Here is a 12024-nt window from a genome sequence, read left to right as displayed (position 1 = left end):
AGCAGGAGACTTCAACACACCACTCCCGGTAAAGGACAGAACATCTAGAAAGAAACTCAACAAAGATACAAAAGATTGAAGGGCCACCATCAACCAACCTGATGTCATAGACATATACAGAACACTCCACCCAACAGCAGCAAAGTACACATTCTTTTCCAATGCACATGGAACACTCTCCAAAATAGACCACATCTTAGGCCACAAAGCAACCCTCAAAAAATCCAAAACACTGAGATAATACAAAGTATCTTCTCTGATCACAATGCCATTAAAATAGAAATTAATAACAGGAAAAGCAAGGAAAAAAATCAAATCAAGGAAACTGAATAACAATCTGCTTACAAACCACTGGGTAATAGAAAAAATCAAAGTCAGAATCAAAAAATTCCTAGAATCAAACAAGAATGAAAATACATCATACCAAAACATTTAGGATGCAGCAAAGGCAGTTCTCAGAGGTCAATTTATAGCAACAGATCCACACATCAAAAAAGAAGAAAGGGACAAAACCAAACCATTAGCTACACAACTTGAACAGAAAGAAAGAGAACAGCAAAAGAACTCCACAGTCACCAGAAGAAAGGAAATAATAAAGATCAGAGTAGAAATAAATGAAATAGAGAATAGCAAAACAAAAGAAGGAATCAACAAAACCAAAGTTGACTCTTTGAAAGGATTAACAAAATTGGTCAACAAACCATTGACCAAACTGACAAAAGAAAAACAAGACAGGATGCAAATAAGAAAGGAAATGGGAGACATTACAACAGACCCAACTGAAATAGAAAGGATCATACAGAGTACTACGAAAAACTATACTCCAATAAATTTGCAAATCTAGAAATAGACAAATTTCTAGAAACACACTACCTACCCAAATTAAAACAAACTGAAGTTGAAAATCTGAACAGACCCATAACAAGAGAAAAGATTGAAAAGGTACTGAAAAAAAAAATTCCCACCACCTAAAAAAAAAAGAAAAAAAGCCCTGGCCCAGATAGCTTCACTAGAGAATTCTACCAAACATTCTGAGAAGAGCTTACAAAAGTACTACCCAAACTACTTACGATCATAGAAATGGAAGGGATACTTCCAAATTCGTTCTATGAGGCCAGCATAACCCTGATACCAAAGCAGGGCAGAGACACCACAAAAAAAAGAAAATCGCAGACCAATATCGTTCATGACTATAGATATAAAAATTCTCAACAAAATTCTAGCCAATAGAATTCAGCATCATATAAAAAAAATAATAATACATGACAACTAAGTGGGATTCATACCAGATATGCATGGATGGTTCAATCAATGTAATCTACCACATAAGTAAAATAATCGCCTGATCCTCTCAATCAACACAGAAAAGGCATTTGACAAAGTCCAACATCCATTCTTGATAAAAAAACTCTCAATAAAATAGTGTAGAAGGGAAACTCCTCAACATAAAAGGGCATCTATACAAAACCAACAGCCACATCATTCGTAATGGAGAGAGGGTGAAATTACTCCCCTTGAGAACAGGAACATGACAAGAATTCCCTTTATCACCAATCCTATTTAACACTGTGCTAGAAGTCCTACCTGGAGTAATAAGGCAAGAAAAAGAAATAAAGGGCATCCAAATCGGTAATGAAGAAGTAAAACTATCCCTATTTAAGGATTATATGATGCTATACATAAAAAAAATCCAAAAGACTCCACAAGAGAACTACTGGAACTAATAGAAAGATTCAGCAGTGTAACAAGATACAAGATAAACCTACAAAAATCAGTTTTATTCCTATACACCAATAAACAGAACTACGAAAAGCAAATCAGGAAAACAATACTACTTAAATCGCCCCTAAAAAATTAAATACTTAGAAATAAATCTAACCAGGGATATAAAAGACCTATACAAAGAAAACTACAAAACACTATGGCAAGAAACCAAAAGAGACCTACATAAATAGAAAAACATACCATATCCATGGAAAGGTAAACTTAACACTGTGAAAATGTCAATTCTACCGAAAGCAATCGACAAATACAATGCAATCCCAATTTAAACACCAAAAGCATTCTTTAAAGAGATGGAAAAATCTAATCATTAACTTTATATGGAAAAGGAAAAAGACCCAGATAAGTAAAGCACTGTTGAAGAAGAAGAAAACACTACCTGACCTCAGAACCACCTGTACAGCTACAGTAGTCAAAACAGCCTGGTACTAGTATAACAACTGACATATTGACCAAAGAAACAGGATTGAGAATTCAGATGTAAATTCATCCACCTACGGTTGTCTGATCTTCAACAAAGGCCCAAAGTCCATCACGTGAGGAAAAGATGGTCTTTTTAACAAATGGTGCTGGCAAAACTGGACGTTCGTCTGCAAAAAAATGAAACAGGACCCATACCTAACACCATACACATAGTCATATTCAAAATGGATCAATGACCTAAATACAAAACCAAAAACTATAAAGATCATAGAAGGAAAAATAGAGTCAACTTTAGAGGCCCTAATACACGGCATTAACAGAATACAAACCATAACTAACAAGATAAAGACACCAGATGATAAGCTAGATAACTGGAATCTTCTACAAATTGAACACTTATGCTGATCAAAAGACTTCACCAAAAGAGTAAAAAGACAACCTACAGGCTGGGAAAAAAATTTGGCTATGACAAATCCAACAAAGGTCTAATCTCTAAAACCTATAGGAATATCCAACCCCTCTACAACAAAAAGGCAAATAATCCAATTAAAAAATGGGCAAAGGAAATGAACAGACACTTCACCAAAGAAGATATTCAAGCGGCCAACAGACACATGAGGAAATGCAAATCAAAACCACAATGAGATACCATCTCACCCCATAACTGGCATGAATCAAAAAAATAGAAAATAACAAATAGAGGCTGCAGAGAGATTGGAACTCTTATGAATTTTGGTCTACAATGCCAGGAATGACAACTTGAAGAGGAATGGCATTGCATTCATCGTCAAAAAAAAAAAATTTCAAGATCTATCCTGAAGTGCAATGCTGTCAGTGATAGGATAACATCCATACACCTACAAGGAAGACCAGTTAATATGACTATTAATCAAATTTACACACCTACCACTAAGGCCAAAGATGAAGACACTGAAGATTTTTACCAATTTCTGCAGTCTGAAATTGATCGAACGTGCAATGAGGGTGCATTATAATTACTGGTGATTAGAAAGTGAAAGTTGGAAACAAAGAAGGATTCGTAGTTGGAAAATACGGCCCTGGGGATAGAAATGACCGTGGAGATGCATGATAGAATTTTGCAAGACCAATGCTTTCTTCACTGCAAATACCTTTTTTGACCAACATAAGCAGCGACTATACACGTGGACCTTACCAGAGGGAATACACAGGAATCAAATCGACTACATCTGTGGAAAGAGATAATGGAAAAGCTCAATATTATCAGTCAGATCAAGGCCAGGGGCCAACTGTGGAAAAGACCCATCAATTGCTCACGTGCAAGTTCAAGTTGAAGCTGAAAAAACATTAGAACTGCACGAGAGCCAAAGTACAACCTTGAGTACATCCCACCTGACTTTAGAGACCATCTCAAAAATAGATTTGATGCACTGAACACTATTCACCTAAGAGCAGATGAGTTGTGGAATGACATCAACCACATCATTCATAAAGAAAGTAAAACATCATTCATAAAGAAAGTAAGAGATCATTAAAAAGACAGGAAAGAAAGACCAAAATGGATGTCAGAAGAGACTCTGAAACTTGCTCCTGAATACTGAGTAGCTGAAGTAAATAGAAGAAATGATGAAGGAAAAGAGCTGAACAGAAGATTTCAAAGGGCAGCTCAAGAAGAAAAAGTATTCTAATGACACATACAAAGACCTGGAGTTAGAAAACCAAAACGGAAGAACAGGCTTGGCATTTCTCCAGCTGAAAGAACTAAAGACAAAATTTAAGCCTCAAGTTGTAATAGCGAAGGATTCTACTGGGAAAATATTAAATGATGCAGGAAGCATCAAAAGAAGATCAAAGGAATACACAGAGTCACTAAACCAAAAACAGCTGGTCAAGGTTCAAGTATTTCAGAAGGTAGCATATGATCAGGAGCTGATGATGCTGAAGTAAGAGGTCCAAGATGCGCTGAAAGCATTGGCAAAAAACAAGCCTCCAAGAACTGATGGAACACCAATTGAGATGTTTCAACAAATGGATACAGAGCTGGAAGTGCTCACTCATCTATGCCAACAAATTTGGAAAACAGCTACCTGGCAAACTGACTGGAAGAGATCCATACTTACACCTATTCCAAGAAAGGCGATCCAACTGAATGTAGAAATTATCGAACAATATCATTAATGTCACATGCAAGTAAAATTCTGCTGAAGATCTTTCAAAAGTGGCTGCAGCAGTTCATCAATAGGGAACTGCCAGAAACTCAGCTTGGATTCAGAAGAGGACGTGGAACCAAGAATATCACTGCTGATGTCAGATGGATCCTGGCTGAAAGCAGAGAATACCAGAAAGACGTTTACCAGTGTTTTATTGACTATCCAAAGGCATTTGACTGTATGGATCATAACGAATTATGGATAACACTGCGAAGACTGGGAATTCCAGAATACTTAATTGTGGTCATGAGAAACCTGAAGGTAGATTAAGAGGCTGTTGTTTGAACAGAACAAGTGGATACTGTGTGGTTTAAAGCCAGGAAAGGTGTGCATCAGGGTTATATCTTTTTACTGTACTTATTCAGTCGGTATGCTAAGCAAATAATCCAAGAAACTGGACTATATGAAGAAGAACATGGCATCAGGATTAGAGAAAGACTTATTAACAACCTGTGCTATGCAGATGGCACAGCCTTGCGGCCTGTAATTGAAGAGGACTTGAAGCACGTACTGATGAAGATCAAAGACCACAGCTTCCAGTATGGATTTCACCTCAACAAAAAGAAAACAAAAATCCTCATAACTGGACCAATAAGCATTATCATGATAAACAGAGAAAAGACTAAGGTTGTCAAGAATTTCATTTTACTTGTATCCACAATCAACATCCATGGAAGCAGTAGTCAAGAAATCAAAAGATGCATTGCATTGGGCAAATCTGCTGCAAAAGACCTTTTTAAAGTGTTAAAAAGCAGAGATGTCACCTTGAAGGCCTGACCGAAACTATTGTGTTTTCAATCCCCTCATATGCATGGAAAAGCTAGACTACAAATAAGGAACACCAAAGAAGAAATGAGGCCTTTGAACTATACTGTTGGTGAAGAATATTGAACATACCATGGACTGCCAAAAGAAGGAAAAAAAATCTGTCTTGGAAGAAGTATAGCCAGAATATTCCCTAGAGCAAGGATGGCAAGACTACATCTCACGTGCTTTAGACATATTATCAAAAGGGATCAGTCCAGGGAAGGACATGATTCTTGGTAAATGGAGGGTCACTGAAAAAGGAGAAGATCCCCAACACGATGGGCTGACACAGTGGCTGCAACAATGGGCTCAAGCATAACTATCATGAGGACAGCACAGGACCAGGCAGTGGTTCCTTCTGTTATACACTGGTTCTGCTATGAGTCGGAAGTGACTCAAGGGCACCTGACAACAACATATTTATACAGCTGATATACAGAATTGTATATGTATATTTATAGTATATATATATAACTATGTAATTATAGTTTATATATTATGTATGTATACTGTAAATACACATATATAATTCTGTACAGAAGCTATATAAATATACTATACCAATTATAATAAGGAGTTTTGGTGGTACAGTGGTTAAAGCACTCAACAGCTAACTGAAAGGTCGGCATTTTGAACCCACTAGCTGTTCCACAGAAGAAAGATGTGGCAATCTGATTTCTTAAAGATTATAGCCTTGGAAATCCTATGGGGCAATTCTACTCTATACTTTGGGGTTGCTATGAGTTGGAATCAACTTGAAGGCAGAGGGGTACTATAAATATACTATATAAATTATATAGAATATACATACTATATTATATATACCCTAAATGTAATTTAAATTATGTACTATGTGATCGTTGGGGTTGTGTGTCAACTTGACTGGGACATGATTCCCAGTGGTTTGGCAGTTATGATGTAGTTTGGTAGTCGTACAATGATGTGATCACTTCCATGATGAGATTTGATATAATGTGATCACCCCCATGATAGATTCTGCTGTGACTAGCCGATCTGTTGAAGGGCAGTTTCCTTGGGGGTAGGACCTGCATTAAATACAGGTGGACTTTCTGGCAGCACCCATGGGCTTTTGCTCACTCTGGGTCCTACAGCTGGCTCCTGTTCGTCTGACCTCTGGTTCTTGGGACCTGACCTAGCAGCTTACCTTGCCTACCAATCTTGGGATTTGTAGATTTTTGCAGCATGTGACCAAGAGTCCTGCTGTCTGGCCTGACGATCTTGGGTTCACTAGTCCCTGCAGCTATGTGAATCAGAAGAGGCATCTATCTTGACCCACGGACTTGGGACATTCCAGCCTCTACAATTGTGTGAGCCATTTCCTTGATATATATGTTTCACATATGTTGGCTTTAGCCACGTAACTAAACTGTTTCATATTTACAGCAGAGAGTTTGCTGTATACCTCTCCTATATATGCTCCAGTGCTTAGCAAAGAGTACAGCAAACAGTAGGTGCTCAATAAATGTAAACTAAATGAAGGAATGACATTTGTCAAATGCCTTTTGGCTAAAAGATTCCTCCAGCTGTAACCTGACCCTATGAATGCCGATAAATTTCCGTTAGTCCTTAAACTAGCCCAAGCCAGATTTGGCCTACCCCACAAGTGCAAGAGGGCCCGCTGTGACCACTAATTGACTTCAACAGAGGACACAGCAACAGGAGGAACAAATCAGAAGGCAAATCATCATTCAGATCCTATTCAAAAGTGAGAGGTCTTATAAGGACCACATCACCTGTTTTCTGGCTGCCTTCTAGAATTTTCCCTCCCCAGTACACCTGCGCAGTCACCATCTTGCTGTCCAAAACACAAATAAGCCCTGCTTCCCTGTAGCTTGGTGAGCCAGATCTGAGGAACTTCCTCCCAGATCCTTGCTCTGTGCACTGCAATAAAGTTTCTTTCTCAAAGACCAGTATCCAGATAATTGGCAAGTCTGAGCGTGCTGGACAAGGACCCACCTTTCCAGGTTCCATAACATAGCTTATCTTCTTCTTCCTAATGGTTGGTCAGTACGAATCATATACTCACTTATAATGTTATCGCCTTGTTGGGGTGATTAAGATTTGTGGCTCCAGAAAGGGATATGAGCCTTTAATACCTGGAACTGTATATGTCCTCTAGGACTTACGTGCTTCCATAGAACCTTGCAGGTGTGCTGGGTACTGGCTCAATAAAGACCTGTCAATTTCAGGGGCAGTGGGTAGTAGGACAGAGAAAAGGATGTGGAGTCATCACACTGGGGTTCTAGTATTGTCTCTAATACTTCTTAATTTCAGAGCCTCAATTTCCTTGTGTGTCAAACGGGAAGAATGGCGGTTGTCCTTCCTAGCTCACAGTTATTGCAACGAGTAAACAAATTGAGGGGCGCCGGAGTATTATCTGTTTGTTGTTACTTCTAAGTAGCATTAATTCAATAGCCCTTTATTGAGCACCCAATTTGTGCCAGCCAATGTGTTAAATCTGGGGATAGGGATGAATCTCTCCAAGAGTTTGGCTCATGGTTTTAAAGTGACCAAACAAGCCAACAATTAAAATATAATCTGATAAGGGCTAGGTCACAGTACAGGTGATGATGGTGAGCTATGAGGCAGTAGAGAGGAGTTTTTCACCCTCTCTTTCCCCTGAGGTTGGCAAGGCAGGGCAGGGATTGCCAGAGGACACCAAGGAAGGCTTCCAGGAGGAAGTAATGCTTCAGCAACCTTATAAAGTGCCCAGGTGAAGAAAGTGAGAAAAGAGCATTCCAGACATAAAAATGACAGATACCTTTCATTCATTCATTATTCAACAAGCATTGTCTGAGCCTATTAAAGCACTTATAATTTACTATGCTAAGTACAACAATCCAGGTAAGCTCATGATTCCACACATAACGGCAAATTCAGGAACCTTCACGTAGCATAGTATAATTTCAGGCCAAGGGGCATGTAGAGGGAGATGAGGGTGGAAAGGAAGGCAAGGGGCAGAGCACGAGGTAGCAGCAGCAGCAACGGCATCCTAACTCTTCCTCTTATGAGTCATGTAATCTCAAGCTGGTTACTTAACCTCCTCAAACCTCATTTTTTCCATCACTAATATGGAGAGAACAATAAATACCTCAAAAGGTTGTTATGAGGATAAAATGAAGTGATGGGTATAAAGTGCTTAACATAGCACCCAGAACATAACTGGTGCCCAACAAACATCAGCTGCCATTAACATCATTTTATTATTATTATCATCATTATCATTATTAACTTGACTAAGGGTAAAAAAACAACTAAGGAAATGTGAATGGCTTAGGGAAAAAGAAGAAAATACAACGGCTCTCAGGCTCTCAACTTCTTGGAATGCATAGGCAAGAACAGACAGGCCAGGACATGGTCTATGTCACCTAAACCAGTGCTCCTCCAAATCTTACAGAGAAAGAACCCTAACCAGTAGGAGAGTGAGTAAATATTCCTAAGAGATGCCTCCCCAATTATAAAAGCTCTTTGACTTTTCAGTATTTTACCTTAGAAATCCATTCTCCTCCATAGCCTGCTCGTTTCCATTATCATCATTATCACCATTCAAAACACAGTGCTTACTCATTTCCAGGATTTTACATGTATTAAGTCATTTAATTCTCATAACAATCCTATGGAAGTAGGCACTATTATCTTCCCATTTCACAGATGAGGAAGCTGAGGCAAGAAGCACTAAGCAAATTGCTGGAGATCACAGGTACTATATGTTGGCACTGGGAGGTCAGTCTAGGCTGTCTGGCTCCAGAATCTGTGCTCTTAACCCCTGTGGTGTGCTACCTCTCTAATATAGGGATGCTTCCCCTTAAACCTCATACCAGCAATGATGTTTCAAGTAGATGCATCATTCTTATCCCATGGCTTCTGGCATACAGCCACATATCCATACTCCCATTTGAGGGGAACAGCCTAAGGCCCAATAGCTTTATTCAGGTTTGCTACAACGAAAGAGAATTACTTAGGACTAATGCCCACAGCACTCAGGCAGCTAGTGGGGCTCAAAAAAATGACAAGTTGGCTACCACTGGGAGATGATTAAAAATCTACCATTAAACCAAGCTGTACTTAGAGTAGATCTTTTTTTAAAGTAGCTATTCATCAGGGGATTATATTTTCTTCTTGACAATTTCCTTAATGGCAAGAAAGGCTATACGTTAGAAGAACAAAGGAGACCCAAGGGCAAAGAGTAGAAGATTCTCACCATGGCAGGAGCAGGGGAGGGAGGGGGGAGGAGAATTAAACAGGCAGAAGAGAAGATGTGCCCCCTCTTTTATTCCTGTATAATGCTCCAGTGCTGCCCACCCCCACCTCCTCTCTCTGCTGTCTTCTCCAGGGGTACTAACAGCAGCCCAGAGCTCATTAAAGTTTGAACAGCCTGATCAATAAGGACAGAATGGTGAATTGTCCATCGGCAAATTACCAAGCTCCTCATGAATATTTAAGGAACTAAACTAGGGACAGGGAGAAGAGAGAAACCAGGATTTTATTTCTCCCTCTGGAAAAAAAAAAACAAGAGTCTCTGCTATTCCTGATCACTGGGAAATAAAATAATCAAATGGTCAAATGAAACTTTAAAAATGAGTAAGTATCATCCAGCATCACCTCCTTTCCCAAGCCAGCAGACTCAATCCAATGCTCTTAGGTATCCAAACTCACTAAACAGGAATATCTGCATGTCTCCTATCAGATATTCTCCAGTCTTACCTGACTTCCTTCCTTTCTCAGAACACACCATGTTTTCATGCCTCCAGGTCTTTGCACATGCTGTTCCCTCTGCCTAAAATGATGTTTTCCTCACTTGTCCACTTGAGAAGCCAGGTAGTCCAGTGATTAAAAGTAAAGCTTTTTAGAGTCAGACTGCTTAAGTTCCAGTCCTACCTCTGCTACTTACTAACTGTATGAACTTAGGTAAGTTACCTAACCTTTCTATGCCTCTATTTCCACCTCTAAAAACCAGCATTATTGTTGTTATATCAACACACAAGCCTCCACGGACAGATGAGTGGTGGCTACCTATGAGGTGCACTGGCTCGCAATCGAACCTGGGTGTCCCTCATGGAAAGCAAGAACTCTACCACTGAACTACCACTGCTCCCTGGGAGTAAAAATAAAATCCATTTGCTGTCAACTCTGACTCACGGTGACTTCCTGTGTGTCATAGTAGATTGTGTTCCATAAGGTTTTCAATGGATATTTCAAAAGTAGATCACCAGGCCCTTCTTCTGAGGCAATAACAGTACCACCTTTATTGGGGCACTGTGAGGACTCAACTAAAAAAACCCAGTGCCATCGAATAATGCATATTAACACGTTTTACACAGCATGTGGCATGTGATAAGGCACTACAAGTGGCAGCTATGACTTCAGTGAGTTTTTCCACATTCTGTCACATCTGAGGTTCCACATCCTCTGTCATGTCTTCACTGAGCTCCCTCACAGAGTTAGCTCTTTCCTCCGTTTCAGCCACAGTTACTTTCCTCACAGCACCCATCCTATCATATCTCTGCTGTTTACTGATCTCTGCCACTAGGCCGTGAGCCCCTTAAAGGCAAAGCCTGCATCTTGCTCACCTCTGCGTCTAAAGTTTCTCAAAAGTAGTCTCTGGCACCAGGTGGGCACTCAATAAACACTCAGCAGGTGGGTGCAAGGAAGCATGCCAAGGAGAGAACCACACAGTTTTGCCCATACCTTTGTGACAACACAGCATGCAGCCCAGATGTCCTCGGAGGACTGCTCATGGTGGTTGAACCGAGGCTCCCACTCTCGAATTGGTTCATCTGCAAAAGCCACAAGGACCCCCTTCTGGTCCACCAGAGCAGCGCGGACACTGCCTGTTCCAACGTCCACACCCACATAGTAGCTCCTTGGTTCCTGATCTCCGCCAGACATTGTGGCCCTTCAACCTATGGTGATCAAGTGCAAAAACCATGTGAAGACGAGCGGGTCTGCAAAGACAGTCACAGAACATCTGGAAAGTGAAGAGAGGTGTAGCTAACTAACTGGTAGTCTTTTATTATTTATTTATCCAACAAAAACTTTTAGTGCTAACCATGTGCTAATTTAAGACACAGAGTTGGTGGGTAAACAAGACAGAATGGCCTCAGACATGGGGTTTATGTTCTTAGAACAGGGTGAATATTAAGCATTTAATTACATGATTATTTAAGCAAAGTTGTGGTGTGTATTATAAGGTAAACACAGGGTTGTCAGAGAACTTAGAAACTAAAAGCAATGAATATGAATTTATTCTCAGTGAATCTGAATCAACAAGGACAGTGGCAATGGTACTGAAAGGAACCTCACCTTCCTTTCAGTCATTCATTCAAACAATATCTGTTAAGCACCCATTATGCACCAAGCACTGTGAAAAGTGCATGTGTCCCCTCTACTCCTCACTATGACATAGGAAGGTGAGTCCATTAAATCTCAATTTTATAGCTCGTCAAGATGAGACTCCAAGACGCCATCTAAGATACAACTATTGGTCTCTATTCATCTGGAACAAAAAAGAAAGAAGGAAAGCAAAGACTCAAAGAAGAAATTAGTCTATAGGACTACTAAAAACTAGCCTACATGAATTAAGTCATCATTTATCCCGAGACCAGAAGAACTAGATGATACCTAGCTACCACTACCAACCGTTCTGATCAGCGCCACAACAGATAGACCCTAACAGAATGGGAGAAAAATGTGGAACAGAACCACAAATTCCTAAAAAAAAAAAAAACCTATTGTACTAGCTGAGACTGGAGGACTCCCTAAGACTACTGCCCTGAGATACTCTTCAAACCTTGAACTGAAA

The 12024-nt window shown here is 39.8% G+C and overlaps 1 protein-coding gene across 10 annotated transcripts in view; it reads right to left on the bottom strand.

Annotated features, from left to right (window-relative positions):
* FGGY (FGGY carbohydrate kinase domain containing) overlaps positions 1–12024 on the bottom strand; it is a 566317-nt gene that overhangs the window by 530719 nt on the left and 23574 nt on the right. For 6 of the 10 annotated variants that reach the window (XM_003411156.4, XM_064282042.1, XM_064282040.1 and 3 more), the window contains one exon: positions 10911–11125. The exons of 3 other annotated variants lie outside the window; for them this stretch is intronic. In XM_003411156.4, coding sequence (XP_003411204.1) covers positions 10911–11111 — 201 coding nt within the window. In that variant the 5' untranslated portion in view covers positions 11112–11125. Of the gene's footprint in view, positions 1–10910; positions 11126–12024 lie in introns of those variants that run through there. One more of the 10 variants, XM_023549535.2, reaches the window with a different exon arrangement.

This window comes from Loxodonta africana, chromosome 3, assembly GCF_030014295.1.
Source record: "Loxodonta africana isolate mLoxAfr1 chromosome 3, mLoxAfr1.hap2, whole genome shotgun sequence".
NCBI classification, from domain to species: domain Eukaryota; kingdom Metazoa; phylum Chordata; class Mammalia; order Proboscidea; family Elephantidae; genus Loxodonta; species Loxodonta africana.
The sequence above is the reverse complement of the archived record's forward strand: the minus strand, read 5'-3'. Positions and strand labels throughout refer to the sequence as shown.